The following is a 27,385-nucleotide window of genomic DNA, read 5'->3' on the forward strand; positions in this document are numbered from 1 at the left end:
ACAAAAGTTAACATTTTTAAATTTTGTTTTTTTAATTTATTTTTTATTTTTAAAAGTTTTTAGTTTATTTGACAGAGAGAGAGCAAGAGCACTCTTGCAAGCAGGAGGAGTGGGAGAGAAACAGGGAGCCTTATGTGGGGCTTGATCCCAGGACCCTGGGATCATGACCTGAGCTGAAGGCAGTTGCTTAACCTACTGAATCACCAGGTGCCCTTGTATTTTGTTTTGTTTTGTTTCTTTTAAATATTTATATATTTATTTGAGACAGAGAGGTTGAGGAGGGGCAGAGGCAGAGAGAGAATCCCAAGCAGACTCCCCATGGAGTGTGGAGCCCACTCCACACTGAGATCTCACAGCCCTGAGATCACCACCTGAGCAGAAACCAAGAGTTGGAGGCTCATCTGACTGAGCCATCCAGGTGCCCCAAAAGTTAACATGCGTTTTGTTCAGTAGAGTGTAGCAATGGAGAGCATAAATACTGGGTTTAAATCCTGGTTCTATTGCTTTCCTAACTTCTCTGTCCTCAGTTTCTCCATGCACAAAGTGACAATAATAAAATTACCTAAGTCATATAATTATTGTAAGGATTATATGAGTTAGTATATAAAAATGTCTTAGAGCAATGCCCAGCAAAAGAAAAAAATAGAATAATGCCTGGTGTATATTTTTATTAAGTATCATTTTAACATCTCTGTTGTCCCTAGTGAAAGCTTTGAGCTTTGAATTCTATTTCATTTAATATTAATTTTACCACACCCACTTTCTTTTTTATGGCTTTTATATTGCACATGTTGTTTATGCTTTTCTCATATAAGCATCTAATACTATAAATATCTAAGTACTATTTTTGTTTCATCTTATAAATTTTGATATGTTGTATTTTCATTTTTGTTTACTTCCAAATATTTTCTAATTTCTCCCAAGACTTTATCTTTGAACTGCAGATTATTTGGCAGTATATTGTTTAATTTTTAAACATTTGGAGGTTTTCCAGTCTTCTTTCTGTTATTGATTCCCAGTTTAATTCCATTATGGTCAGAGATTATGTATGATTATGTATGATTTTAATTCTTTTAAATTTAGGGACGTTTGTTTTATGATTCAGGATATGGCCCATCTTGATGAATGCTCTCTGTGCACTTGAAAAGAAAGTGCATTTATTGAGTGAAGTGTTTTATAAATGTCACTTAGATCCAGTTGATTGGTGGCGGTATTTCTTTTATATCCTTGCTGGTTGTCTGTGTACTTGTTCTACCAATTACTGAGAGAGAAAAAATGATGTCCTCAACAATATGTATAGATTTATCCATTTTTCTCTTCAGAGCTCTATCAGTTTTTGCTTTATGCATTTAGAGGCTCTGCTATTAGGAACATCTAGCATTGTTGTATTGTCATAGGATAAATTATTTTTTCACTATGTGGTGTCTCTTTTATCCCTGGTGATTTTCTTTATCTTTGTATGATATTAGTATAACCATTCCAGTTTTCTTTTGATTGATATTTTCATGGAATATATTTTTCTATTATTTTATTTCTAATATACCTATACCATTATTTTAAAGTAGGTTTCCTGCAGATAATTGGGTCTTTAAAAAAAAATCCATCTAACAATCTATGTATTTTAATTAGTTTGTATAGACCATTTATATTTAGTGTAGTTATTTGTATATTTGGATTTAGGTCTACAATTTTGTTTTGTTTGTTCTGTTTTTGTTCATCTCTTCTGCCTTCTTTTGGATTATTTAATTTTTTTTTTTTTAGTATTCTAAAATATATTGAGTTTTTTACTCTCTTGGTACAATTTGGTACAGTGTTTTCCATAGGGATTACTGTATACATGCTAACTTTTCAGTCTACTTAGAATTAATATTTTACCACTACAAATGCCATACAGAAACCTGACCATCATATAGGTCATTTTATCCTCCTGGCTTCATGCTGTAGCTGTTACATATATTACATCTACCTCTGCTGGAAATCCCATCAGATAATGTTAAGATTTTTTTTTTAGAATTTATTTTTTAAGATTTTATTTATTCATGAGAGACACACACAGAGAGAGAGGCAGAGAGACAGGCAGAGGGAGAAGCAGGCTCCATGCAGGGAGCCTGACATGGGACTTGATCCCGGGTCTCCAGGATCAGACCCTGGGCCGAAGGCAGGCGCTAAATCGCTGAGCCACCCAGGGATCCCTAATGTTAAGATTTTTGCTTTCATTGTCCACAATAGCCAAACTGTGGAAGGAGCCTCGATGTCCATCGACAGATGAATGGATAAAGAAGATGTGGTCTATATATACAATGGAATATTACTCAGCCATTAAAAAGAATGAATACCTACCATTTGCTTTGAAGTGGATGGAACTGGAGGGTATTATGCTGAGTGAAGTAAGTCAATTGGAGGTGGACAATCATTATATGGTTTCACTCACACAGGGAATATAAGAAATAGTGAAAGGGATTATACGGGAAAGGAGGGAAAATGAGTGGGAAAAATTAGAGAGGGTGACAAAACATGAAAGACTCCTAATTTTGGGGAATAAAAAAAGGGTGGTGGAAGGGGAGGCAGGCAGGGGGATGGGGTGACTGGGTGACGGGCACTGAGGGGGGCACTTGACAGGATGAGCACTGTCATCCTGTTGGCAAATTGAACTTCAATTAAAAATATATATATATATAAATATAAAAAAACATGTTTGCTTTCAAACATCAAACATATTTTAAAGAACTTGAGAAGAATATACTATTTGTCCAGATATTTACTATTTTTCCAGTTTTATTGAGACATAATTGACATATAATAATAATTGACATATAAGTTTAAGGTGTATGGGATCCCTGGGTGGCGCAGCGGTTTGGCGCCTGCCTTTGGCCCAGGGCGCGATCCTGGAGACCCGGGATTGAATCCCATGTCGGGCTCCCGGTGCATGGAGCCTGCTTCTCCCTCTGCCTATGTCTCTGACTCTCTCTCTCTCTCTCTCTGTGTGTGTGACTATCATAAATAAAAATTTAAAAAAAAAAGGTGTAGAGCATGAGGAGATGACTTATATGTATTGTGAAGTGATTAACACAGTTTAGTTAACATCCATCATCAAATACAAATACAAAAAAAGGGAAAATATGCCTTTTAATTTGTGATGGAAACTTTTAGGATTTACTTCCTTATCAGCTTTTAAATATGCTATATAGTGGTGTTAACTATATTTATAATGCTATACATTATATTTCCAGTAGTTATTTTTCTTATAACTGGAAGTTTGTACCTTTTGACTACCTTCATCTAATTCCCCCTCCCTCCACCTCTTGCCTTTGGTAACAACATATGTAATCTCATTTTCTATGAGTTTCACTTTTTCTTTTTTCTTTTAGATTCTGCATTTATGTGAAATCATACAGTATTTGTTTTCTCTAACTTATTTCACTTAGCATAATGCCCCCCATCTTGCCACAAATGGTAGGTTTTCTTTTTTTAAGGCTGAGTAATATTCCATTGTGTATATATGTCATATTTTCTTTATCCGTTCATCCATTGATGGACACTTATATTATTCCATATCTTGGCTATTGTAAATAATGCTGTAATGAATTTAGGGGTGCAGATATCTCTTCAACATGATGTTTTTATTTCCTTTGGATATATGCTCAGAAGTAGGATTGTTGGATCATATAGTAGTTGTTTTTTTTTCATATAGTAGTTCTGTTTTTAATTTTTAAGATATTTATTTTTTTCTTTTTAATTTTTAAGATATTTATTTACTGTTTATGTTGCTCATCCTTTATCCTTGAAATAATATATTTCCTTCTGGTATAATTTCTCTACCATCTAAAGAACTTACTTTGGCACTTCTTTCACAGCAGATCTACTGGCAATGTGTTCTCTTAGTTTTCCCCCTTTTTTGTTTTTTAAGATTTCTTTATTTTAGAGAGAGTGAGAGCAAGAGTGGAGGAGCAGGGGTGGGCAGAGGGAGAGAGAGAATCTCAAGCAGACTCCCTGCTGAGTTCAGAGCCCAATATGAGGCTCAATCTCGTGACCCTGAGATCATTACCTGAGCCAAAATCAAGACCTAGATGCTTAACAAACTGAGCCACCCAGGCATTCCAGTTTTCTTCTTTTTGAGAATGTCTTTTTCTTTTGGCCTCTGTTAATGAAGGGTATTTTTACTGCATATAGAATTCTGAGTTTGATGGTTCTTTTCTTTTCTCTTCTCAAGATTTACTTTATTTTACAGAAAGAGAGAAGACATAAGTAAGAGGGGCAGAGGGAGAAGAAAGAATCTGAAGCAGGGTCCACACTGAGTGCAGAGCCCAATGCAGGTCTTGATCTCACAACCTGAGATTACAACCTGGGCCAAAACCAAGAGTTAGACAATTAATCAACAGCACTACCCAGGTGCCCTGACAGTTATTTTCTTTTAACACTTGAAAACAGCCATTTCTTTCTGGGCTCCCAGGTCTGATGAGAAATTCTCAGTTATTAAAATTGTTACATCATTTTTCTCTAGGTACTATCAATATTTTTTTTCTTAGTTTTCAGAAATTTGATTAGAATGTACCAGGTATGTATTTTTTGTTTCTTCTGTTTGAAATTTACTGATTTTTTTTTTTTTTTTTAGATTTCTTATTTAAAAATTTACTGAATTTCAGGGCAGCCTGGGTGGCTCAGCAGTTTAGCACCGCCTTCAGCCCAGGGTGTGATCCTGGAGTCCTGGGATCGAGTCCCACATCGGGCTCCCTGCATGGAGCCTGCTTCTCCCTCTGCCTGTGCCCCCGTCTCTCTCTCTCTCTCTTGAATAAATAATCTTTTTTTTTAAAAAGTAAAAAATAAAAATAAAAATTTACTGAATTTCTTGAATCTGTAAACTTATGCCTTGCTAATTTAGAGAGATTTTTCTACTTCTGAATACATCAAGTAATTATTGGTTGTATCTTGGACATTTTTTTTTTTTTATTTATGATAGTCACACACACAGAGAGAGGCAGAGACACAGGCAGAGGGAGAAGCAGGCTCCATGCACCGGGAGCCCGATGTGGGATTTGATCCCAGGTCTCCAGGATCGCGCCCTGGGCCAAAGGCAGGCGTCAAACCGCTGCGCCACCCAGGGATCCCGTATCTTGGACATTTTGAATATTATACTATGAATTCTGGATTTGTTTAATTCCTATAGAGAGCACTGGTTTTGTTGTTTTTAAGCAGGCAATCAACTGGTTAGATTTAGATCGCAATATCCTACCCACCATTGAACTGTGGCTCCAATGTCAGTTCAGTCTTGAAAAACTTTGCAGTGCTATCTGGGATAAATCCCACTTGGTCATGGCGTATAATAATTTTGATATGCTGGTAGAGTTGGTTTGCTAATATTTTGTTGAGGATTTTTACGTCTATAGTCAAAACAAATACTGGTATATAGTTTTCCTTTTTGTGATATCTTTATCTAGCTTTGGTATCAGGGTAATGCTGGCCCCATAAAATGAGTTAGGAAGTGTTCCTTTGTCTTCTCTTTTTTGGAAGAGTCTGAGAAGGGTTGGTATTAGTTCTTTTTTAAAAGTTTGGTAGAATTCACCAGTGAAGCTATCTAGTACTGGACTTTTATTTGTTGGGAGGTTTTGGTTACTATTTTGATCTTTTGAGATTTTCTATTTCTTCTTGAGTCAGTTTAGGTAATTTGTGTGTTTCTAGTGTGTATGTCCATTTCATCTAATTTTTCAGGATACAACTATTATAGAGTTATCTTGTAATTCTTTTTAATTTCTCTATCATCAGCAGTTATGTTCTCACTTTCAATTCTGACTTTAGTCCTAAAGGACTATTCATCTTGTTGATATTTTCAAAGAACTAACTTTTGGATTTGTTGATTATTATTTTTCTGCTCTGTGTTTTATTTCTGCTCTAATCTCTGTTGTTTCCTTTCTTCTCCTAGCTTTGGGTTTAGTTTGGTCTTTTACTGGTTCCTCAAGGTGTAAAGTTAGGTTATTGGTTTGAAATCTTTCTTCCTTTTGAAGATAGGCATTTACAGCTGTACATTTCTGAGCACTGCCTTTGCTGCATCTCCTAAGTTTTAGTATGTTGTGTTTTAGTTTCATTCACCGTATTTTCTAATTTCTTTTTCTGATTTCTTCTTTGACCCATTGCTTGTTTTCCACATATTTGTCAGTTTTCCAGATTTCCTTCTGCTATTCATTTGTAGCTTCATTCCATTGTGATGAAAGCAGATACTTTGTATGATTTCAGCGTTATTAAATTTGAAACTGAAAAAAAATTGAAACTGAAATTTCTTGGTTTGTGTCCTAATGTCTGGTCTTACAGACTGTTTCATATGCACTTGGGAAGAACATGTATTCTGGTGTTGTTGAGTGTAATGTTCAACATACATCTGTTAGTAGATGGTTTATAGTGTTGTTCAAATCCTCTATATCCTTACTGACGTCCTGTCCAGATATCCATCGTTGTTGTAGGGCTATTCTGATCTGTTCTGTGTGTGCCCGAGTGTTCAATCTGAGACCTGGGTCATGGGCATTCCCTGGGGTCAGATCCATGCATCCACTGCTTGGGGGGTGTCCCAGGAGTTCATCTACAGCTCGATGGGATCTTTCTCTTGAGATCTTTCCTTTTCATGGTTTCCTTGACACTTTCAAGTTCTGAGGGGTCCTCTATAAAGCTTGTTTAGGTTCTCTTTTTCTTTTAAAGGTTTTATTTAGTTGAGAAAGAGGGAGAGAGAGTGCAAGTGGGGAGGAGGATCAGAGGGAGAGAGAGAAGTAGACTTCCCACTGAGCAGGGAGCCCAATGCAGAGTGCAATCCCAGGACCCTGAGATTATGACCTGAGCTGAGGGCAGAGGCTTAAATGACTGAGCCACCGAGGTGCCCCTCTCTACTCTATTTCATATTTCCTGCCACTGCTTTGGATACAGAGAGAAGAGATCAAGGGATTTTCTCCATACTCTTGGGACCATGGTTCTTCTGGTCAGAGAAGAAGCTTTCTATATCTTGGAGTTTGAATTCCTGCTTGTTTGGCTGCTTCTATCACTGCCATTGATGCTGTGGTGTTGTCTGGAGGCTGGGGTAGAAAAGAATGGTAAAAATGGTAAAAAACAAAACCCCGGGGAATTATCCCATTCTTCCTCATCTACAAGGGCTCTGTTTCCTGTTTCTTGGGCTAGTGTGTTAGTCACCTTGGGCTGCCATAACAAAACACCACAGACTGGGTGGCCTGAACAACCAGAATTTATTTTCTCATAGTTCTCTAGGCTGGCAGTTTAAGATAGAGGTACCAGTACATTTGGTTTCTGGTGAGAGCTCTCTTCCTAGCTTGTCAAAGTTCACTTTGTGTCTTTATATGACCTTTCCTCTGTGCACTTGTATAGAGAGAATGTAAATGAGCTGCTGTCTGATGTCTTATAAAGACACTAATCTTATTGGGTGAGGGTCCCACCCATATGATCTCATTTAACCTTAATTTTAAATTTAAAAAAATTTCTAATGTTTTTAAAGTAGGCTTCATGCCCAGTGTAGAGCCCAATGTGGGACTCGATCTCATGACCCTGAGATCTTGACCCGAGCCAAAACCAAGGGTTGGTTGCTTAACTGACTGTGCCACCCAGGTGCATCCCCCCCCACCTTTTACAAAAAGATGTCTTAAAAGTGAGGGAAGCAGAAGGAGAGTCAGTGCAGAGCCCAACATGGGGCTCAATCTCACAACCCTGAGATCACAATGTAAGCTGAACCAAGAGTAGGCCACTCAACCATGCCACCCAGGTACCCCTTCCTTGTCTTCTAATATCCAGGTGGCCTTTGATGTTTGGTTTTGTTCTCATGTCTATAATATCTTTGTGCTATTTCTCTTGTTCTGAAAGCTTTTAGGATTTCCTCTTTATCTTTCAAATTGGTGTATTTTACCAAGCAATGTGGACTTTTCCATATCACTGTCCCTTCTGTTAAATTTTAAAATCTTTCTCATAATCCCTCCTCCTCCTCCCCCACTAAGTACTGTTGTTAACTTATTGTCTTTTTTACAGTTTTTAAGTACACAGTATCCATCTGAATGTGCTAGTTAGGATTTTTCAGGATCTGCATTTTGACCAGATCCATAGGGGATGCATTCTTTACTAGCAGATACTCACCTGATATAGTTTTGCTCCAAAGAAGCATCCTCCTGAAAGCTCTGGTGACTACAGCCCTGTCCCAGGATCCCCTTCTCATCAGGACAGGTGGCTGCATCAAGTTGCACTCCATACCCAGCCCAGTCCCATGGCACCCTTCTCTGTCTGGATGTGGAGAACCTCTGCCTGCCCGGAGAGCCGCCTCCAGGGATTGAGAGGAATGGCCACACAAAGGAGTTCAGCAAGTTCTACCCTTTTCCATTAGATTCTGAACACAGTCCTATTTAGCTTACATTTTTAAATAAAATATACCATATGATGAAATAGATGTATACAGTTGTTTTGACAAATGTATACACCTGTGTGACCACTTCCCTTAGTGAAAATAATCAACTTTCTCATACCCTCAGGCCCCTTTGTAATCGGTCCTCAAGCTCCACCTCTTTAGGCAACCAGTGTGTCCATTTCTTTCACTGTATTTTTCCCTGTTCTTGAACTTCATAGAAATAGAATCATAGGGCATGTCCTTCTTTTGTGTCTGCCTTCTTTCACTCAATATAATGTGAGAGTCGTCATTATGAATCTTTTATTTTTATCATTATTCATCATCATGTTGTTTCAATATTCTTATTGCTGAGTTGTATTCCATTTTGTGAATGTAGTAGCACAGTTTACCTCCTTTTGAACATTTAGGCTCTTTTTTGCCTTTTGGCTATGATGAACATTCTAGTCCACCATTCCTCTTGGCTTCGTACCTAGCAGAGGACTTTCAGGTCACACGGCAGGACAGGGTGCACTTTTGAGTTTTTCTCTACAAGGTACTTCCCTCTAGTTGCCCCCACATTGTGACTCATCCTGCCCAGCCCACAGGGAGTACTGTGGGGGCTACAGAGGGAGTATGACTAGAGGGGTGGGGGCCATCCAAGCTCAGGCTTTGCCTGCTCCCCACACCCCAAACGCCATGCTGCATCCTCTTCCCAGCCTCACTTTCTGCTCTGCAGCAGCCGAGTATGTGATCTCCTGGAGGAGTAGACCCTGCCACTTCAGGGATGCCCTGTGGTGCTCAGGGCAAAGGCCCGAGTCAGGACCACGGCTCCCAAGGCCCAGTTGAGCCTTTCAGCCTGTTCCTCACCTCGTTCCTGGCTGGGCTGGGGGGTGCCTTGTTACTTCTCATCTCCTGCCCCACACCTGTCTCCTCTAGCTCCTCATGCATCAGTTTGGGACCTTGTTTTCTTTCCTCTCATGAGTATGACCCTTCTTCGGCCACATGGCTGGTCTGTTCAGTGAGCCTGGGGCCCTCACTGAGGCCGCGTGTGGGAACTGTGGCTCCAAGGCCCAGCTGAGGGCCTTGTTCAGGTCCTCACTGAGGGAGATACCGCAGGTCCCAGAGGCCTGGCTCCCTCAGGCCTTCCTGTGCCCATGCCGCCTGACTCCCACTCTAGGAGGCCCTGAGCCCTGAGGGGATGATACCGCCTCTTTGCCCTCCTCCCGAATGGACCTCAAACGAGCACCCATGCTAAAGTGCAAAGAGTAAGGAAGGCCAACAGCCTATTTTTCTCATAGCGACTACCTGGATGTTCTCAAAAAATGGAAAATAAAAATATCAATATGAACAAAATGTTCATTTTGTTTTCCAGTCTCATGTTTTCCTCTGGCCCTTTTGGCTGGTCACTGTTGACAGCCGCTGTCACCCACACCGCCGGTCCCCCACACCTTGTGTGCCCTGTGGCCTGCAGGGGGCCTGAGAGGCCCAGCTCCGGTCTTGCCCTCTGCATCAAAACTCTTGGGAACTTTTGTTGAATGAACAAAATAATGTTTACGTCAACTTTAGGCTTTAAAAATCCATTTAAAGAAGAATTTCTTTTCCAAGCAAAGGTGGTTATTAGGATGGAAAAGAAAACCATTCTAGAGAGAAGACAAGACACATAGTGGACATTAAGTTTTGTGGTAAAACACATTGCCGGTTCTGACAGCAGGGGTCTCCTTCCCATCATTTCTTGCCTCCCTTTTCTTTATCCTTGGGCTTTTCTGCTTTTTCTGCTGCCTTTTCTGGTGGTTTTTCTCCTTCCTTTGGCTTTTCAGCCTTTTGGTCCTTTCCTGGAGGAGGAGGAGTCAGCACATTCCTTTTGATTCTCTTGCCTTTGAAATGTTTTCTTTGAAGACATATATCGATTAAAGCAAAAAGTCCAGCCACACCAATAAGGATCTGGAAGACAAAAGGATGCTGGTTACTTTTGCTTTTCATTCCAAAGCTGGCATAGTCCCTCTTTGTTTCTTATTCATCAGCAGGTGCTGGTTATCACATCCCTTGCTCCCCACAAACTTCCAGACCAGAGACATTCTAAGTTTGCCCCTCCCTTCACCTCAGCTTCCCAATCCCCAGCTTGGGTGTGGCCCTTTGCCTCAGAGGACAGCTAGGAAGAGGGAGCCCTGACCTCGGCTGGCTCCCTGGACAGCATCTTTAAGCGGCTTCTTCATTGGAAACATTTACCAACTTCACTTTTAAACTCTGCATGGGTCCCGAGATTTTGGAAAAAGAAAAGAAGTCCTCTCCTTAAGTCAGAGGAAAACACTCATTCTCCAGAAGAGGTGATTTCTGAGCAAATAAAGTACCCAACATGAAAGACTCACCACAGCAATGAAGTAGTGCATGGGCATGGTTTGTCGGCTTTTCACAGCTATGATCACGGCCCCCACAAGAAAAATGAAGGCAAACAGATCATTGAGAAGGTCCTGAAAGTGTGGGAGACAGGAGAGTCAGCCTCAACCAAGACCCCCCTCAGCACCCAACCTGGCATAGACCTCCTCCAGAGGTGATGGTTTCCAAACTTCTGCCTGATTTAAAAAATATATATATGTGAAGATAAATATACATCAGCTGGGTGGCATGCTGTGGCCCCCAGGGCTGGGCTCTTTGAGTTGAGACCCAAAGCCCAGGGTGCTTAGCGGCCTTCATGGGCCCCTTCTGCTGCCACCTTCTCTGAAAGGACACATTTAGTGGCTAGTTACACTTTAATTTCTTTTTTCTCCCCAATACTCATTTAAGTGAATGCACAATGATTCAAATTAATGGTGAGTACAAACCCCATCATCAGTCTGGGGAGGGGGCCAGCTCTCCCCTCTGGATCCCGGGTGGGCTGTGCTGCTTGCAGGAACTTCTGTTGGATTCTGGCCTCTCTGGTTATGACCCTGGCAGCCTCCTCGACCCCTGCCCCCACCCCTCCGCCTTACTTCCTAGACACTCCCCTCTTTGCAAGTCCACACCACTTCCTCCATCATCAACCTTCCTTCTCATCCCTTCTGGCCTCCATCTTACCCTTGCCCCATACTTGCTTCCCTTTCCTTCCTGACCAGGTCCAGATGTTCCCAGACTGAGCAGAAGGGCTGCTTTCCCCGCAAGTACCACACACTGCCACCCCCTAGCATAGCCAAGCTTAGAGTTGGCCAAAGCATGACCACTGTAAGCCAGCCTCCTCCCCTATCACTCCTGGGGTAATGGTGGTCCAGAGCTTGTGGACCTCTTAATCCTGTGGGCAACAGCCAGCTCTGCAGCCCTGGATGAGGCCCGCCCTTCCCCTTGGTTGCCGTGATGCTGTTTTCTCTTAACTGTCTTTCCCTGGTTGCTTGTCATGGGCCTTTTCTTTTTCAGGCTCTTAAATTTTATTATTTTAAAAAAGATTTTGTTTGAGAAAGAGAGAGAGCGTGCGTGTGCATGAGAGGGGGGAGGGGCAGAAGGAGAAGAAGAAGCAGGCTCTCCACTGAGCACAGAGCCCAATGCAGGGCTCGATCCCAGGACCCTGAGATCATGACCTGAGCCGAAGGCAGACGCTTAATTAACTGAGCCACCCAGGTGCCCCTGGTTTTTGAATTTTAATACATTGCAAACATCCCATCCCTACTTCCACCTCTAGCAGCCATGAACCACTGAGATTAAACAGATTTTAACATTTTGCAATATTTGCTTAGATCTCTAAAAAAAAAAAGAAAAAAAAAAAGCCAGAAGTAAAACTTCATAGAGCCACAGTATCCCTACTCTGCCCTTTCATGCCCCTTGCTCAGAGGCAGCCACACACATTGGGAGCTAATGGGTACTCTTCCCAAGAGTGTATTTGTATTTTCTTCCATATTATATATTCAGAAACAGTATATACTAGTTTGTGCATTTTGCAAGTTTAGATTTAAATTTAAATAAAAGATATCTTCTAGCATTGACACCCCCCCCGCCTTTTAAAGATTTTATTTATTTGGAGAGAACATGTGCATGAGTGGTGGGAAGGAAAGGGGCACAGGGAGAGAGAATGTCGAGCAGACTCTGTGCTGAGTGCGGCACCCTACCTGGGGCTTAATCTCATAACCCTGACCAAGCTCTTCCAAAAAATGAGGAGGGGACCACACCCAAACTCGTTTTATAAAGTCAGCATTTTCGTGATACCAAAGCCAAAAGAGGACACTATTGGAAAAGAAAACTTCAGGCCAATCCCTGATGGATGGAAATGCCAAAAGCCTTGGTAAAATGCCAGCAGACTGAATTCAGCAGCACATTAAAAGGATTATCCACCATGATCGAGTAGGCTTTATCCTTGGGATGCAAGAATGTTTTACATTTATGCAAATCAATCAGTGTGGTAGGTCACATTAGTAAAATGAGAGAAAAGAATCATATGATCATCTCAATAGACAAAAAGTGTTTGACAAAATCCAACATCCATCCATCATAAAAACTCCCAACAAATTAGGCATAGAAGGAATATAACTCAACATAATAAAGACCATATATGACAAGCCCATAGCTAACATCATATTCAGTGGTGAAAGGTTGAAAGCTTTTGCTCCAAGATCAGACACAAAACAAGGGCGTCCTCTCTCACCACTCCTATTCAGCATAGTATGGGAAATCCACGGTTCAGCAGTCAGACAAGAAGACAAAGGTATCATCATATCCCTGATCTCATTTTTCTATTGGTTTTAAAATTTTTGTTTATGATATCTTCTGTTGTAAAGTTTTAATTTTAATTGATACATAGTTTCTCCCTCTCTCACACACACATTCCCAAGGAGGTTTATTCAATATTCTGTTCAACCGATTTATAATGCCACCTTCGCCATATACGAAGTTGCCATACGTATGTAGGTCTGTTTCTGAGTTCTCTTTTTATTCCTACGTTCGTTTTCTCAGGTGACCTCAGCAAAATTCCATAGGCTGGGTGGCTTAGACAACAGACATTTATTTTTCTCACGGTTCTGAGGGCTAGAAGTCCCTGATCAAGGTGCCATTATATTCAGTTTCTGATAAGGACTATTCCTGGTTTGCAGATGGCTGCCTTCTTGCTATGCCCCCATATGGCTTTTCTGTAGTGTGTGCAAGGTGGGGTTGTGGGGGGAGGCAGGGGGAGACAAAGAGGGGAGAGGAAGAGGGAGAGAGAGAGCTCTCTATTGTCTTTTCTTACAGGGACACTTCTATTGGATTAGGGTCCTACTCTTTTGACTTCATTTAATCTTATTACTCTAGAGCCCCCATCTATAAGCATAGTCACTCTGGAGGTTAGGATTTCAGCCTATGAATTTTGGGGATACCCATTCAGTCCATAACAATTCCATTACTCTTTTTGTCAATCCCTAAGCTAGGACCAAAGCTTTATAGTAATTCTGGCATCTTGTTGAGTGAGTTAATCCTCGTAAGAATTTTAGAATAACCTTGTAAAGTTCCAGGAACAACCTCTGTCAGATTTAAATTTCATGTAATTTATATAGATTATTATGGAATTAAATCATCTTTATGGTAGTACTTCTTCAAATCTGTGAATATGGGGTATTTTTCCAGTTATGTAGAGTTTTCTTTTATTTCCATTAATAAACTGTGATCTCTGTGTAAAGTCTTACACATCTTTGAACAGGTTCATTCTAAGTTTCTTGTAGTTTCTGTTGCTGTTTTATTTATTTATTTTTTAAGATTTTATTTATTCATGAGAGACACAGAGAGGCAGAGACATAGGCAGGAGGAGAAGCAGGCTGCCTACAGGGAGCCCAATGTAGGACTTGATCCTGGGACCCTGGGATCACAACCTGAGCCAAAGGCAGATGCTCAACCACTGAGCCAGACACCCGGATACCCAGGAGTCCCATCTGTTGCTGTTTTAAATAGTTTATTAAAAGTCACATTTTCTCATTGTTCACTGCTAGTATTCAGGAACTCTATTGTTTGTCTCTGGTTACTTTGTTGTACTCAAGCAACTCTGGTAATTCCACTGTCGATCCTCTTAGATTTTCTATGTAGAGAATCATATCTGTGAATGATTCTAGTTTTTTTCCCCTTCCCAATCCATACATGTTTTTTCTTGTTACACTGTGACTGATTTAAGATCTCCAGCACAGTGCTATACAGAAGGAAGGCTAGTAGCACTGCGAAGGAAACGCTTCTAAAGTTTTACCATGAAATGCAATGGTTATTGTAGGTTTGGGGAGGTACCTACTATTAATATAAGTTCTCTTTTAAAGTAGTTTGCTAAGAGTTTTCTAAAAATTAATATTGAATATTACTTAACAGTTTGTATGAAGCTCATGAGATGATGATGTGGTTTTCTCCTTTATTTTTTTTTTTTAAAGATTTTATTTGTTTATTCATGAGAGACACACACAGAGAGAGGCACAGACACAGGCAGAGGGAGAAGCAGGCTCTCTGCAGGGAGCCCGACGTGGGCCTTGATCCTGGGTCCACGCCCCAGGCCAAAGCCCCAGGCCAAAGGTGGCGCTAAACCGCTGAGCCACCTGGGCTGCCTGGTTTTCTCCTTTAGATACAAGATTGTGAATTATATTAGTAGAATTTTGCAAACTAAACCAGCTTTGCATTCCTGACACATTCCCTGCTTGATCATGATGTATTACTTGCTTGTATATTACTTGATTCAGTTTGCTTATATTTTACTGAGGATTTTTATAGCCATATTCAGATAAGCTAGGCATATATACTTTACTTTCCTTAAAATCAGACATTATAAGATCAAAAGCCTACTAGATAATACAACATATTATCAAGACTTTAAAAAATGGGAAGAAAAAAGGGACCAGTGAAACTAGAAATAAAGTCTAGAAATAAACCCTGCATTTGGGATTTTAACATTTAACAAAAATGCCATTTAAAATCAGTGGGGAGGGGCACCTGGGTGTCTTAGTCAGTTAAATGCCTGCCTTTGGCTGAGATCACGGTCCTGGGATAGAGCCCAGTGTTGGACTTCCTGCTCAGAGGGGAGTTGCTTCTTCCCCATTCCCTCTGCCGCCCCAGCCCTTTCATGCTCTCTCACTCTCTCTCTAACGCTCTCTCTCTCTCAAATAAATAACATCTTAAAAAAATTAAATCAGTGAGGAAAAGATATACTGCTTAATAAATGAATAAATTGAGTGATGGGGCAGAACAACTGGATAGGCATAAGGATAAGCTAGAGGGGCGTCTGGATGGTTCAGTCTGTTAAGCGTTAACTCTTGATTTCAGCTCAGGTCATGATCTTGGGGTTGAGACTGACCACCACATTAGGCTCTGCACTGAGCATGGAGCCTGCTTAAGATTTCCTCGCTCAGGACGCCTGGGTGGCTCAGTGGTTGAGTGTCTGCCTTTGGCCCAGGGCATGATCCTAGAGTCCCGGGATCGAGTCCCACATCGGGCTCCCTGCATGGAGCCTGCGTTTCCTTCTGTTTACTTCTCTGCCTTTCTTTGTGTGTCTTTCATGAATAAATAAATAAAACATTTTTTTAAAAAAATTTTTATTTATTTATGATAGTCACAGAGAGAGAGAGAGAGGCACAGAGACACAGGCAGAGGGAGAAGCAGGCTCCATGCACCGGGAGCCCGATGTGGGATTCGATCCCGTGTCTCCAGGATCGTGCCCTGGGCCAAAGGTAGGCGCCAAACCGCTGCGCCACCCAGGGATCCCTAAAACATTTTTTTTAAAGATTCTCTTTCTCTCTCTCATCCTTTGCACACTGCCTCCCCCCCCCCCCATTGGCTCACATGGGTACTCACTCTTAAAAAAAGGTGGATATAAAGCTGGAGTTATGGTTCACACCATATGCCAAAATGACTCCAAATGAACCAAAAGATTTAAATGTAGAAAGTGAAACAAGTGCCAGATGAAAATATGGATGAATTGTTTTATGACTTGTTTTTCTATTTCTTTTTGAGTCAATTTTATTTTAATTTTTCCTAGGAAATTAACTATTATCTCAACTTTCCAATTTATTGGCATAAAAATTCATATTTTCCCTGTAATCTTTAAAAATTCACATTTTCCCTGTAATCTTTAAAAATCTCTTCTTGATCTTTATAGTAGTATTTTTCTTTGCTCATTCTCTCTTTTCCCTCCTGGGGATCCATCTACTTTATTTGTCTTTTCAAATAGCTAGGTTATTTGGTTTTATTAGTCCTCATTAATGGATCTTTGCTTCCTACTTCATGAATTCTAGTTCTTATCTTTGGCATTGCCTTCTTAATTCCATTGTTTTAATTTGGTTTTGGCACCTTCTTAAGACTATTAATTTTTAATCTTCTTTTCTAATTATATAGATTTGAATTTTAATAGTTTAGGGAGACTCTACAGATAGTATCTGTGAATGCAACATAAATACGAAATCTTCGTGTTTGGGGAACACATTAGATTTCCCCCCAAACACCTGGGGATTTAAATTTTACTGATTGATTTCTAATTATATTACACTGAAGTTAGAGAATATGGTCTGGATGACATCAGTTATTTGTTAATTACTTATTTGTTATTTGCTTTGTGTTCTTATTGAGAATAATTTTTTTTAAAGATTTATTTATTCATGAAAGACAGAGAGAGAGAGAGTTAGAGACACAGGCAGAGGGAGAAGCAGACTCCTCACAGGGATCCTGATGTGGGACTCGATCCCAGATTCCAGGATCATGCCCTGAGCTGAAGGCAGATGCTTAACTGCTGAGCCACCCAGGTATCCTGAGAATAAGTTTTCAAAAAGATTTATTTATTTAAGAGAGAGCATGAACAGGGGGAGGGGCAGAGGAAGAGGAAGAGAATCTCGAGCAGAGTCCCCACTGAGTGCAGAGCCCAGCACAGGGCTCAGTCCCAGGACCCTGAGATCATGACCTGAGCCAAAATCAAGAGTCAGACACTTAACCAACTGAGCCACCTGAGGATTATTATTATTATTAAATTATCCTGAGGATAATTTTTATGATTGTTCCAAGTGTACTTGAAAACAACACATAGCCTGTTCTGTTGGGTATAGGGCTCCATACGTTCTGTGCATGTCACTAGATCAAGCTATCAATTGCTGAAGGAGGCATGTCAAAATCTCCCACTATGGTTGCTGTTTGCCAAGTCTTCCTTATAAATAAATAAGTTCATTTTAAAAAAATTATTTATTTATTTATTTACTTAAAAAATATTTATTTATTCATGAGAGACACAGAGAGAGAGAGAGGCAGAGACACAGGCAGAGGGAGAAGCAGGCTCCACGCAGGGAGCCTGATGTGGGCCTTGATCCCGGGACTCCGGGATCACACCCTGGGCTGAAGGCAGACGTTCAACAGCTGAGCCACCCAGGCGTCCCTCCAATTCTCTCTTTAGTGTTTTTTTTTTTTTTTTTTTTTTTTCTCTTTAGTGTTTATTTAGGTCAATCCACAAGCGCACTAGGCTCTTTGCTTACTGTTCCTTTTTTACATTGCACAAATTTCTTTTTGGTTTAATTTCTTTCTTTCTGAGGTATATCTTTTAGTAGTTCTTTCAGTGAGGGTCAGGGAAATGAAATTGTTTCATTTGTTTAAAAATATATTTTGGAGGCAGCCCTGGTGGCTCAGTGGTTTAGTGCTGCCTTCAGCCCAGGGTGTGATCCTGGAGACCCAGGATTGAGTCCCATGTCAGGCTCCCTGCATGGAGCCTGTTTCTCCCTCTGCCTGTGTCTCTGCCTCTCTCTCTCTCTCTGTTTCTCATGAATAAATAAAATCTTTAAAAAATAAAAAAAAATAAAAATGTATTTTGGAGAATACCTGGGTGGCTCAACAGTTTAGCACCTGCCTTCGGCCCAGGGCGTGATCCTGGAGTCCTGGGATCGAGTCCCATGTCAGGCTCCCTGCATGGAGCATGTTTCTCCCTCTGCCTGTGTCTCTGTCTGTCTCTCTCTCTCTGTGTCTCTCATGAATAAATAAAATCTTTTAAAAAAATTAAATAAAAATAAAATGTTTTTATTTTATGAATACCCACTATTTGCTTCGATGTGGATGGAACTGGAGGGTATTATGCTGAGTGAAGTAAGTCAAACGGAGGACAATGATCATGTGGTTTCACTCATAGGTGGAATATAAGAAATAGTGAATGGGATTATAAGGGAAAGGAGGGGAACTGAGTGGGAAAAATTAGAGAGGGAGACAAACCATGAGAGATTCCTGACTCTGGGAAACACAGAAAGGGTCGTGTAAGGGGAGGTGGGTGGGAGGATGGGGTAACTGGGTGACGGGCACTAAAGGAGGTCTCTTGATGGGATGACCACTGGGTGTTACACTATATGTTGGCAAATTGAATTTAAATAAAAATGAAAAATGCCTTTATTTATTCTTGCCATCTCATCCCTTTAAAGAAATTATTCCAGTGTTTTCTGGCCACTGTCATTGCTGTTGAAATATATGACGTTAAGTCTAGTAGTTTGAGGGTTTTTGTTGTTGCTTCTGGTTTTGGGTTTTTTTTTAATGCAAATAGTATTTTCTCTTGATTTTAAATTTTCCTTTTTTCTGGTAATCAGCAGTGCCTCTATGACATACCTAAGTGTCGTTTTGTGTTTATTTTTCTTGGTATATCTTTGAGAATTCATATCTTTCATTAACTCTGATATTGGTATGGCCGCCTCAGCTGTCTTTTGGTTACTATTTACGTGGAGTAATTGTTCCCATTTTCGTTTTCAATTTATTTGTATCTTTGGACTAAAAGAATCTGTTATGTTCATATCATATCATTTAAAGTGGATTATTTTAAAAATCCATTCTGATCATCTCTGCCCTAGAGAGTTCAATCCATGTGCACTTAAAGTAATTACTGATAAGGAGTTATTTCCGTCATTTTGCTGGTTTTTTTTTAAATATATCTTTTTGTCCTCAGTTCCTCCACTATTACCTTCTTTTGTTGTTTAATTTTTTTGTAGTGTCAATTTCATTACTTATTTCTTTTTCTATACATTATTTAGTTAATTTATTAGAGGTTACCTTGGGGTTATAATTAATATCTTAAATTTATAATAGTCTAGTTTGAATTGATACCACCTTAGGCTTACTAGTACACAAAACTCTTATTGTTATCATCATAAATTGTATCTTTACATACAGTCCCATTAACGGAGATTTATAATTATTGTTTTATGTATTCATCTTTTAACTCATATCAGAAAAAAGTTACAATCAAAACATGCAACAATAATGTATTTTATAGGGATCCCTGGGTGGCGCAGCGGTTTGGCGCCTGCCTTTGGCCCAGGGCGCGATCCTGGAGACCCGGGATCGAATCCCACGTCGGGCTCCCGGTGCATGGAGCCTGCTTCTCCCTCTGCCTGTGTCTCTGCCTCTCTCTCTCTCTCTGTGACTATCATAAATAAATGAAAGTTAAAAAAAAAATAATGTATTTTATATTTATCTATGTAGTTACTTTTACTGGTGTTCTTTATTCTTTTATGGCTTCAAGTTACTGTCTAGTGTCCTCTCATTTGAGCCTGAAGGACCTCCTTTAGCATTTCATGTAAGGCAGGTCTACTAGCAACAAACTTTTATCTAAGAATGTCTTAGTTTCTCCTTTTTTTTTTAAAGATTTTATTTATTTGAGAAAGAGAGAGAGAGAGAGAGCACAAGCAGGGAGAGTGGCAGAGGGAGATGGAGACGCTGAGCAGGGAGCCTGATGTAGGGCTCAATCCCAGGACCCTGGGATCATGACCTGAGCCAAAGGCAGACACTTAACTGACTAAGCCATCTAGGCACCCCTTCTCCTTCATTTTTGAATAATTTAAAAGATTTATTTATTTATTTGAAAGAGAGAGAATGTGTATGTGAGCAGGGCAGTGGGAAAGGGAAAGAGAAGCAGACTCTATGCTGAGTGTGGAGCCCGACGTAGAGCTCAGTCTCATGGTCCTGAGATCATGAACTGAGCTGAAGTCAAGAGTCAGGTGCTCAACTGAAGATGCTTCAAAATGGAAAATTTTGAAGGATGATTTCAATTTTGAAGGGTATTGTTTTCATTTCCTGAAGATGCCATAACACAGTACCACCAAGTAGGTGGCTTACAATAACATAAATTAAAAATAAAACAAAACTAAAAAAAAAAAAAAGAAAAACCCCATAAATTTATTATTTAATGGTTCTGGAGGCCAGAGGTCTGAAATCAAGGTGTTGGCAGAGTCATGTTACCTATGAAGGTACTGGAAATGATCTGGCCTCTCTTCAAGTTTCTGGTAACTTTAAGCATTCCTTGGCTTGTTTCCCCTTCTATTCTCTTCCTGTCTCCTTACATCACCTTCCCTCTGAGCATGTCTATCTCTGTGTCCAAATTTCTACTTTTTATAACGATACTAGTCATATTGGATTAGAGCTCACTATAATGACCTCATGATCGGCAAAGGCCCTTTACTCCAAATAAGGTCATGTTCACAGGTACTGGGTGTTAGGACTTCAACATCTTTTTAGGGGACACAGTTCAACTCATAACAGATAGCAAATATGAAAGATAGAATTCTTGGTTGACAGGGTTTGTTTGTTCTTTCAGGACTTTAAGTACATCATTCCACTGTCTCAGGTCTCCATGGTTTCTGATGTGAAATTGGGTGTTAATCCTATTAAAGTTCATCTGTATGAGATTATGAGATTAGTTGCTTCTCTTGTTTGTGGCTTTCAAGACTTTGTCATTGTTTCTGGACAGTTTGATTATAGTGTGTCTCAGTGTGGCTCACTTTGAGTGAGGACCTACTTGGTCCTTTTTGAATGTGTAGATTTGTATCTTTTATCAAATTTGGAAAGTTTTTTTTTTTTTTTTACCATTTCTTCAAATATTCTTTCTTCCCCTTTCTCTCTCTCTTCTTTTGGGATTCAGCATATGTTAGAATACTTGATGGTGCCTCATAGGTCTCTTCAGTTTTTTCATTCTTTTTTTCTTTCATTTCCTCAGACTGGATAATCTCAATTGGCCTATCTTCAAGTTCACAAATTCATGCTGTCTGCTCAAATCTGCCGTTAAACCAGTCTAGTCAGTTCTTCATTTCAGTTATATTATTTTCAGCTCCAGAATTTCTTCCTGATTCCTTTTTATAATTTCTCTTTACTGATATTTTCTACTTGTTCATGAATTGTTTTTCTGGTTTTAGTTCTTTAAGCATTTTTAAGACAATGGATTTTAACTCTTTGTCTAGTAAGTCTAATATCTGGGCTTTCTCAGAGACAGTCTCTATTAATTTTTTTTCCTTGTGAATGGACCATACTTTATTTCTTTGCATGCTTTATAATTCTGGGCATCTTGAATATTATAATGTAGTTACTCTGTAAACCATATTCTCCTCCTTCCCCAGGATTTGTTGTTGCTGATTGTTGTGAGTTGTAGACATCTGTATGTTTAATGACTTTTTTTCTAAACTGTTTTTTTTTTTAATTTTTTTATTTATTTATGATAGTCACAGAGAGAGAGAGAGAGAGAGGCAGAGACACAGGCAGAGGGAGAAGCAGGCTCCATGCACCGGGAGCCTGATGTGGGATTCGATCCCGGGTCTCCAGGATCGCGCCCTGGGCCAAAGGCAGGCGCCAAACCGCTGCGCCACCCAGGGATCCCTCTAAACTGTTTTTTAAAGACTGTATTCTTCTAGTCCTGCCACTGAAGTCGCTGTTTCACTAGATTAATGGTCAGGTAGTGATTTTTATTAAAAAATTTTTTTAAAGATTTTTATTTATTTGACACACACACACACACACACACAGAAAGTGAGCACAAGCAGGGGAGTGGCAGGCAGAGGGACAGGGAGAAGCAGGTTTCCCACAGAGCAGGGAATCCAATGTAGGGCTGATCCCAGGACCCTGGGGCCATGACCTGAACCAAAGGCAGATGCTTAACTGGCTGAGCTACCCAGTCACCCCTTAATTTTTTTTAAAGATTTTATTTATTCATTTGAGACGCACAGAGAGAGGGCAAGCATGAGCAGCAGGGGGAGGCAGAGGGAGAGGGAGAAGCAGACTCCTTGCCGAGCCAGGAGTGGATGCAGCATTTGATCCCAGGACCTGGAGATCATGACCTGAGCCAAAGGCAGATGCTTAACCATCTGAACTCCCAGGTACCTTCAGGTAGTGATCTGAAAGAGATTTCCTTAAATATCTGGAAACAAACAAAAGTACTCTACTAGTCTTTGCAAGTTGGCTTTGTGTTGAGGTACTCCTTCAACACTTGTCCAAGCTATTTAGAACTCTGTTTTCACCTGCTGCTTGTGCAGAACCTAGAAGTCTGCAAGGGGCACAAGCTTAGGGTCTTTTGCGAGCATGTGTCCAGCCCTCGGCACATGTGTGGCCTTCTGGATTTCCTGGTATGTGTAGTAGCTTTGCATAGCTCTTACTCCCCACTGTATTTCCTTCTCCAGCCTCTTCCCAAACTCTGGTCTGTCTATTCCTTGCCTCATCTGATTTTCCTTGCCTCAGGTGGCTATGGTTAGTAGATATCCTTTAAATAGTTTTGACAGGGACGCCTGGGTGGCTCAGCAGTTGAGTGTCTGCCTTTGGCTCAGGGCATGATCCCAGGATCAAGTCCCATATTGGGCTCCTTGCAAGGAGCTTGCTTTTCCTGTCTCTGCCTCTGTCTGTCTATCATGAATAAGTAAATAAAATCTTAAAAAAAATACTTTTGACAAATGATATCCAGGAAGCTGCTTCAGCCCTAAAAAAGCTCTGAGGCAGGTAAAAGAAAGTCAAGTTCCTGGGCCTGTCCCTCAAGGAGCCACCAGGCACAACCATCATTTTTTGACAATAGGTCTGTATTGTTTCTTCTGTTACCAGCGAAGAACATGACCAGAAATGGGGGCTGTTGTATTCATGGTTATGGACAAGCTGGGATGTGAGGGATGGTGGGTAGTTAAAATGTCACAAGACTCCTTTACCAAATTCAACAGCTTCTTTCTTCCTTAAGCATTCTTCTGATTGTTTAAGTTTTTTTTTTTTAAAGGTTGATTTATTTGAGAGACAGAGAGAGAGAGTGGGGTGGAGGGGCAGAGGCAGAGGGAGGGAGAAACTCAAGCAGGCTCCATGCCCAGGACAGAACCCAACAACAGGGCTCAATCTTACGACCCTGAGATCACAACCTGAGCTGGAACCAAGAGTTGGATGTTTAATCCACTGTGCCACCCAGATGCCCCATAAGTTTTTAAAAATTAGATTCCAGAGTCATGAAAAAGTTGATTCTGACAGTTTTTGACAGCCAAATCATTATTTTAGTGGAGAGACAGAATTTTGGTGTTCCCAACTCTGCCATTTTTAGTGGTTATTCATTAAATCTGGAGATTCTTGAGGCACCTGGGTGGCTCAGTGGTTGAGCATCTGCCTTCAGCTCAGGTCGTGATCCCAAAGTCCTGGAATCGAGTCCCACATTAGGCTCCCCATGGGGAGCCTGCATCTCTGTGTCTTTCATGAATAAATAAAATATTTAAAAATAAATAAATCTGGAGAGTTCTCAGTCATTTTCGCTCTGAGTATTTCTACTCCATTCTTATGAGTCTCTTCTTCTAGAAGTCCTATTAGGCTTATGATGGACTTTCTCATTCCATTTTCTCTGACTCAGCTTCTCTCATATTTTCTGTCTTTATCTCTCAGTGCCATATTCTGGGTAATATCCCCACATCTTCCCCCCACCCCATATCTTTTGGTTTGCTAGTTCTCCAGCTTTGTCTAATATGCTTTATAGCACATTATTGACAGTTTTATTTCAATAACTATGTTTAATTCTAGATACCATATTTTATATTTTAAAAAAGATCTTTTTATTCTGTCTTCAGAATGTCTTATTCTGTTGTTAGGGCTCTGTTTATATATTTATTTTTTTAAGATTTTATTCATTTATTCATGAGAGACACAGAGAGGCAGAGACACAGGCAGAGGGAGAAGCAAGCCCCCCCGCAAGGAGCCTAATATGGGACTCGATCCCGCATTCCGGGATCATGCCCTGAGCCCAAGGCAGACACTCAACTGCTGAGTCACCCAGGCGTTCCTCTGCTTATATCTTTATTTTAAGTATATTTCTTATTATTTTAAGACAGCTCTTCTATCAATCTCATATTCTCAGGGTTCTAATCCTCCCATTTGTTAGGTTTGCTGATTCTCAATTATTAGACATGGGGATTTTAAAATCAGGCATTTTGTAGTTTTGAACTGTGAACTCATTTTTGACAAGTCTCCCCCTCCTCCCCTGCTGCCCCCACCTCTCCTGTGGGTATCTCTTTATACTTTGATTGTGACTTTGCATTTGTTTCTGTCAGGAGTTCCAAGGACATCATCAGAACATCATTAAATTAGAATTAATTTTTATGCTAATTCCCAGGCACAAGTCTTCTAGGCTTGTGCCTACATTTAAAGATGAAAGTAGTAAAAATTCAAACCAAATCTGTACAAAATTCAGGTTCAAAATTTCTGTTTTCTCAAGGTAAGTGTGTGTGTGTGTGTGTGTGTGTGTGTGTTTCAATTCAAAGCTCAGACAGAGGTGAACATGCTTTCTTATTCTTCTGTGTGGGGGAAAGGTATCTTCTCTGCCTGTCTTTTCCCTAAGGGGGCAGTCTTTTCAGGGTGCTGGCTTATGCAGGGGTCTCAGTTCTAAATCCCCATTTTGCTGAAGACCAAGGCCTCTCACCTCCTGTAACTTATGAGTGCATGAAAATCCATATGGGGTAATACTTTGTGGGCTGTTCCCACCCACACTTCAGTAGCTTATTTGATCACTGCCCTGTTTTTCATTGCTGGCATTTGTTTCTTTTCTTTCTTTTTTTTTTTTTTTTTCTTTTTCTCTTTTTTTGCTGGCTCAGTCATTCAGCTATAGCAGTTGTGTTTACATTTTCCCTAAGTGCAGCAGGAGGATTTTCAGAGTTTATTGATTTTTCATTTCACTGGAACTGAAAGTATCTTCTCAAGTTCCTTGGAGTCAGCCCTCTGCCTTTCTACTCTATCTTCTGTTTATTCCTTTTCCCAAGAGTCTTATTTGGTCCTCCTCTCCCTGTATTGGGGGGTTCTCACCTACCCTGCTGAGACCTATGAATCCCTAGGCCCTGATCACTTTGGACAAGGAAGCAGGACAGAATGCAGTTAGGGACTCAAACTTTACTGGTAAAGCTGGATTTGAATCCTTTTTCTTGCCGCTTACTAGCTAAGTTATCTGGGGGTAAGTTACTTGGTTATCCTGAGACCATTTTATGTGTAAAGTGCGTGAAGCCTTGAGTTTAGGGCTCTGGAGGCACGCTGGGAATATGCAGTGACATGGGAGTTTGGTGGATGTGCTCTGTGATTACACAGATGATGGGTAGGGATTCAAGTCCCTACACCCTCAGGCACAGCATCAAGCACTTTGTAATTATTTCTCAGGCACAATCCCATGAGAGATTATTACTGTCCTCATGTTACAGATGAAGGAAACAGGCTATAGGTGGTTGGGTAACTTGCCCAGCTCCTGTTCCAATGGATGACTACTTTGGGCTGAACATTCTGGGCTTAACTTTATTTATTTATTTATTTATTTTAAGAAAGAGAGAACACGTGCATGGCAGGGGAGGGGGCAGAGGGAGAAGGAGAGAGAATCTTAAGCAGGCTCCATGCCTACTGCAGAGCCTTACAGGGGCTCGATCTCACAACCCTGAGATCATGACCTGAGCAGAAATCAAGTTTGGATGCTTAACCGACTGGGCCATTCAGGTGCCCCTATGCTTAACATCCTTGGTTTTCTCCTTTGATTTCTGGGGGTGGGGTACCTTCTGGGGTGATCTCCCCATTCAAATGTGAGCTGGCACAGAAGTGGGAGGAACAGCTGGTTGTTGTACCTCACCTGCTGTGGTGGAGAGCATAGCTTCAGGAAAGCAAAGACCTCTTCCTTTGACCACTAGATACATAAGAGCCGCCACCATCCCCACCCCAAAGCTGGACTTTTTGAAAGCCTTTTCTACCTAACTTCAGCTGCCCTATCCTGGATCCTAGCCCCACCAGAGGTGCTGAGCTCATGCCCTCGGCACAAGTACGTTGGGGGGTGGGGAACGGACGTATTGCTCTGTTCACAGTCACTTCCATTTACCAAGACACATGCATGAAGGCACAGTAGTCCCACGCACTCCCTACCTCCTCACTTACCGAAATCGGCCACAGGATGAAAGGCATATATCTGTTGATGGCGAAGGTGTAGGTAATGAAGAAGAAGCAGAAGACGGACAACTCCATGGTGATGATGAGGGTCAGGAGAGGGTGCACCGTGGTCCCCGTGAACATTATCATCGAAGCTATTAGGCAGCTCTGCTGGGAGACATGCAAGCAAAGGGCTCTCCTCAGCCCTCCAGCTCCTCGGGGCCCATCTGGAGTGAGCTCCTTCTCTCTCCCCATCGTTCTCCACCCACCCCACCCCCCACCACCCGGTACCAGCCCGACTTACCAAGCTCAGGATCTTGACCTCGGCGTGCCCCATAACCCAGAACTCTCTATTGCTGTCCTTGAGTTCCCACTTGTAGCGACGACACCCCTTCCTCGTGCCCACTTCATCCTTGGGCTGCACCGACTTCTCCTTTTTCTTGGGCTCCTCTTTCTGGTCCTGGTCCTGGGGTTTGGCGCCCGGCGGAGGGGGCGGAGGCGCGGCTGCGGCCGGGGCTGGGTCCGGGGCGGGGGCCGGGGCGGGGGCCGCCGCTTTGCCCTTCTTGCCTTTGTCAGCCATCCTTGCGTGGGAGTTGTCACCGCCTGCCGGATCTCTCCTGCTGTCCCCGGACAGGCCTGGCCTCTGAGCGCGCCTGGTGCCACCACCCGCTCAGAGGTCCCGCTCAGCCAACGGCCGGGCCCGGCGAACGCCAACGCCCCGGCGCCCCCCACGCGCCGCGGGTGCCCGCGCGCCCTCACCTGGCTGCGGCCTCACCCGGCTGCGGCCTCACCTTGCTGCGGCCTCACCCGGCTGCGCCCTCACCTGGCTGCGGCCTCACCCGGCTGCGGCCTCACCCGGCTGCGCCCTCACCTGGCTGCGGCCTCACCTGGGGGCGTGTCGGGCCGGTGCCACCAGCGCCGCACACCTGCGAGCCGGAGCCCCCGCCCCGCCCT

General features: G+C 41.6%; 1 protein-coding gene across 3 annotated transcripts; it reads right to left on the reverse strand.

Moving 5' to 3' along the window:
• Positions 1-9,920: 9,920 nt before the first annotated feature.
• On the reverse strand, positions 9,921-27,151 carry CMTM2 (CKLF like MARVEL transmembrane domain containing 2). Of its 3 annotated transcripts, none has more exons than XM_038538773.1 (4): positions 26,736-27,145; positions 26,441-26,602; positions 10,726-10,827; positions 9,921-10,300 (listed from the first exon to the last, which is right to left on the reverse strand). In XM_038538773.1, the coding sequence occupies exons 1-4, from the start codon at positions 27,009-27,011 to the stop codon at positions 10,085-10,087; spliced, it is 756 nt and encodes a 251-aa protein (XP_038394701.1). In that variant the 5' UTR covers positions 27,012-27,145; the 3' UTR covers positions 9,921-10,084. The 3 variants fall into 3 exon arrangements, with proteins under 3 accessions (XP_038394701.1, XP_038394702.1, XP_038394703.1); XM_038538774.1 differs by having other exon boundaries at positions 26,441-26,599; positions 26,736-27,143; XM_038538775.1 differs by lacking the exon at positions 10,726-10,827 and having other exon boundaries at positions 26,736-27,151.
• Positions 27,152-27,385: the final 234 nt, after the last annotated feature.

This window comes from Canis lupus, chromosome 5 (genome assembly GCF_011100685.1).
Source record: "Canis lupus familiaris isolate Mischka breed German Shepherd chromosome 5, alternate assembly UU_Cfam_GSD_1.0, whole genome shotgun sequence".
Classification (NCBI taxonomy): Eukaryota; Metazoa; Chordata; class Mammalia; order Carnivora; family Canidae; genus Canis; species Canis lupus.

Bases quoted from the DNA above. Each gene is read 5' to 3' on its own strand.
- CMTM2 (XM_038538773.1), bottom strand. From the start codon at position 27,011: ATGGCTGACAAAGGCAAGAAGGGCAAAGCGGCGGCCCCCGCCCCGGCC. The intron at 26,603-26,735 runs GTAAGTCGGGCT...CATGTCTCCCAG, and splicing joins AGGTCAAGATCCTGAGCTTG to CAGAGCTGCCTAATAGCTTC. The intron at 10,301-10,725 runs GTGAGTCTTTCA...TTTGTCTTCCAG, and splicing joins TGCACTACTTCATTGCTGTG to ATCCTTATTGGTGTGGCTGG.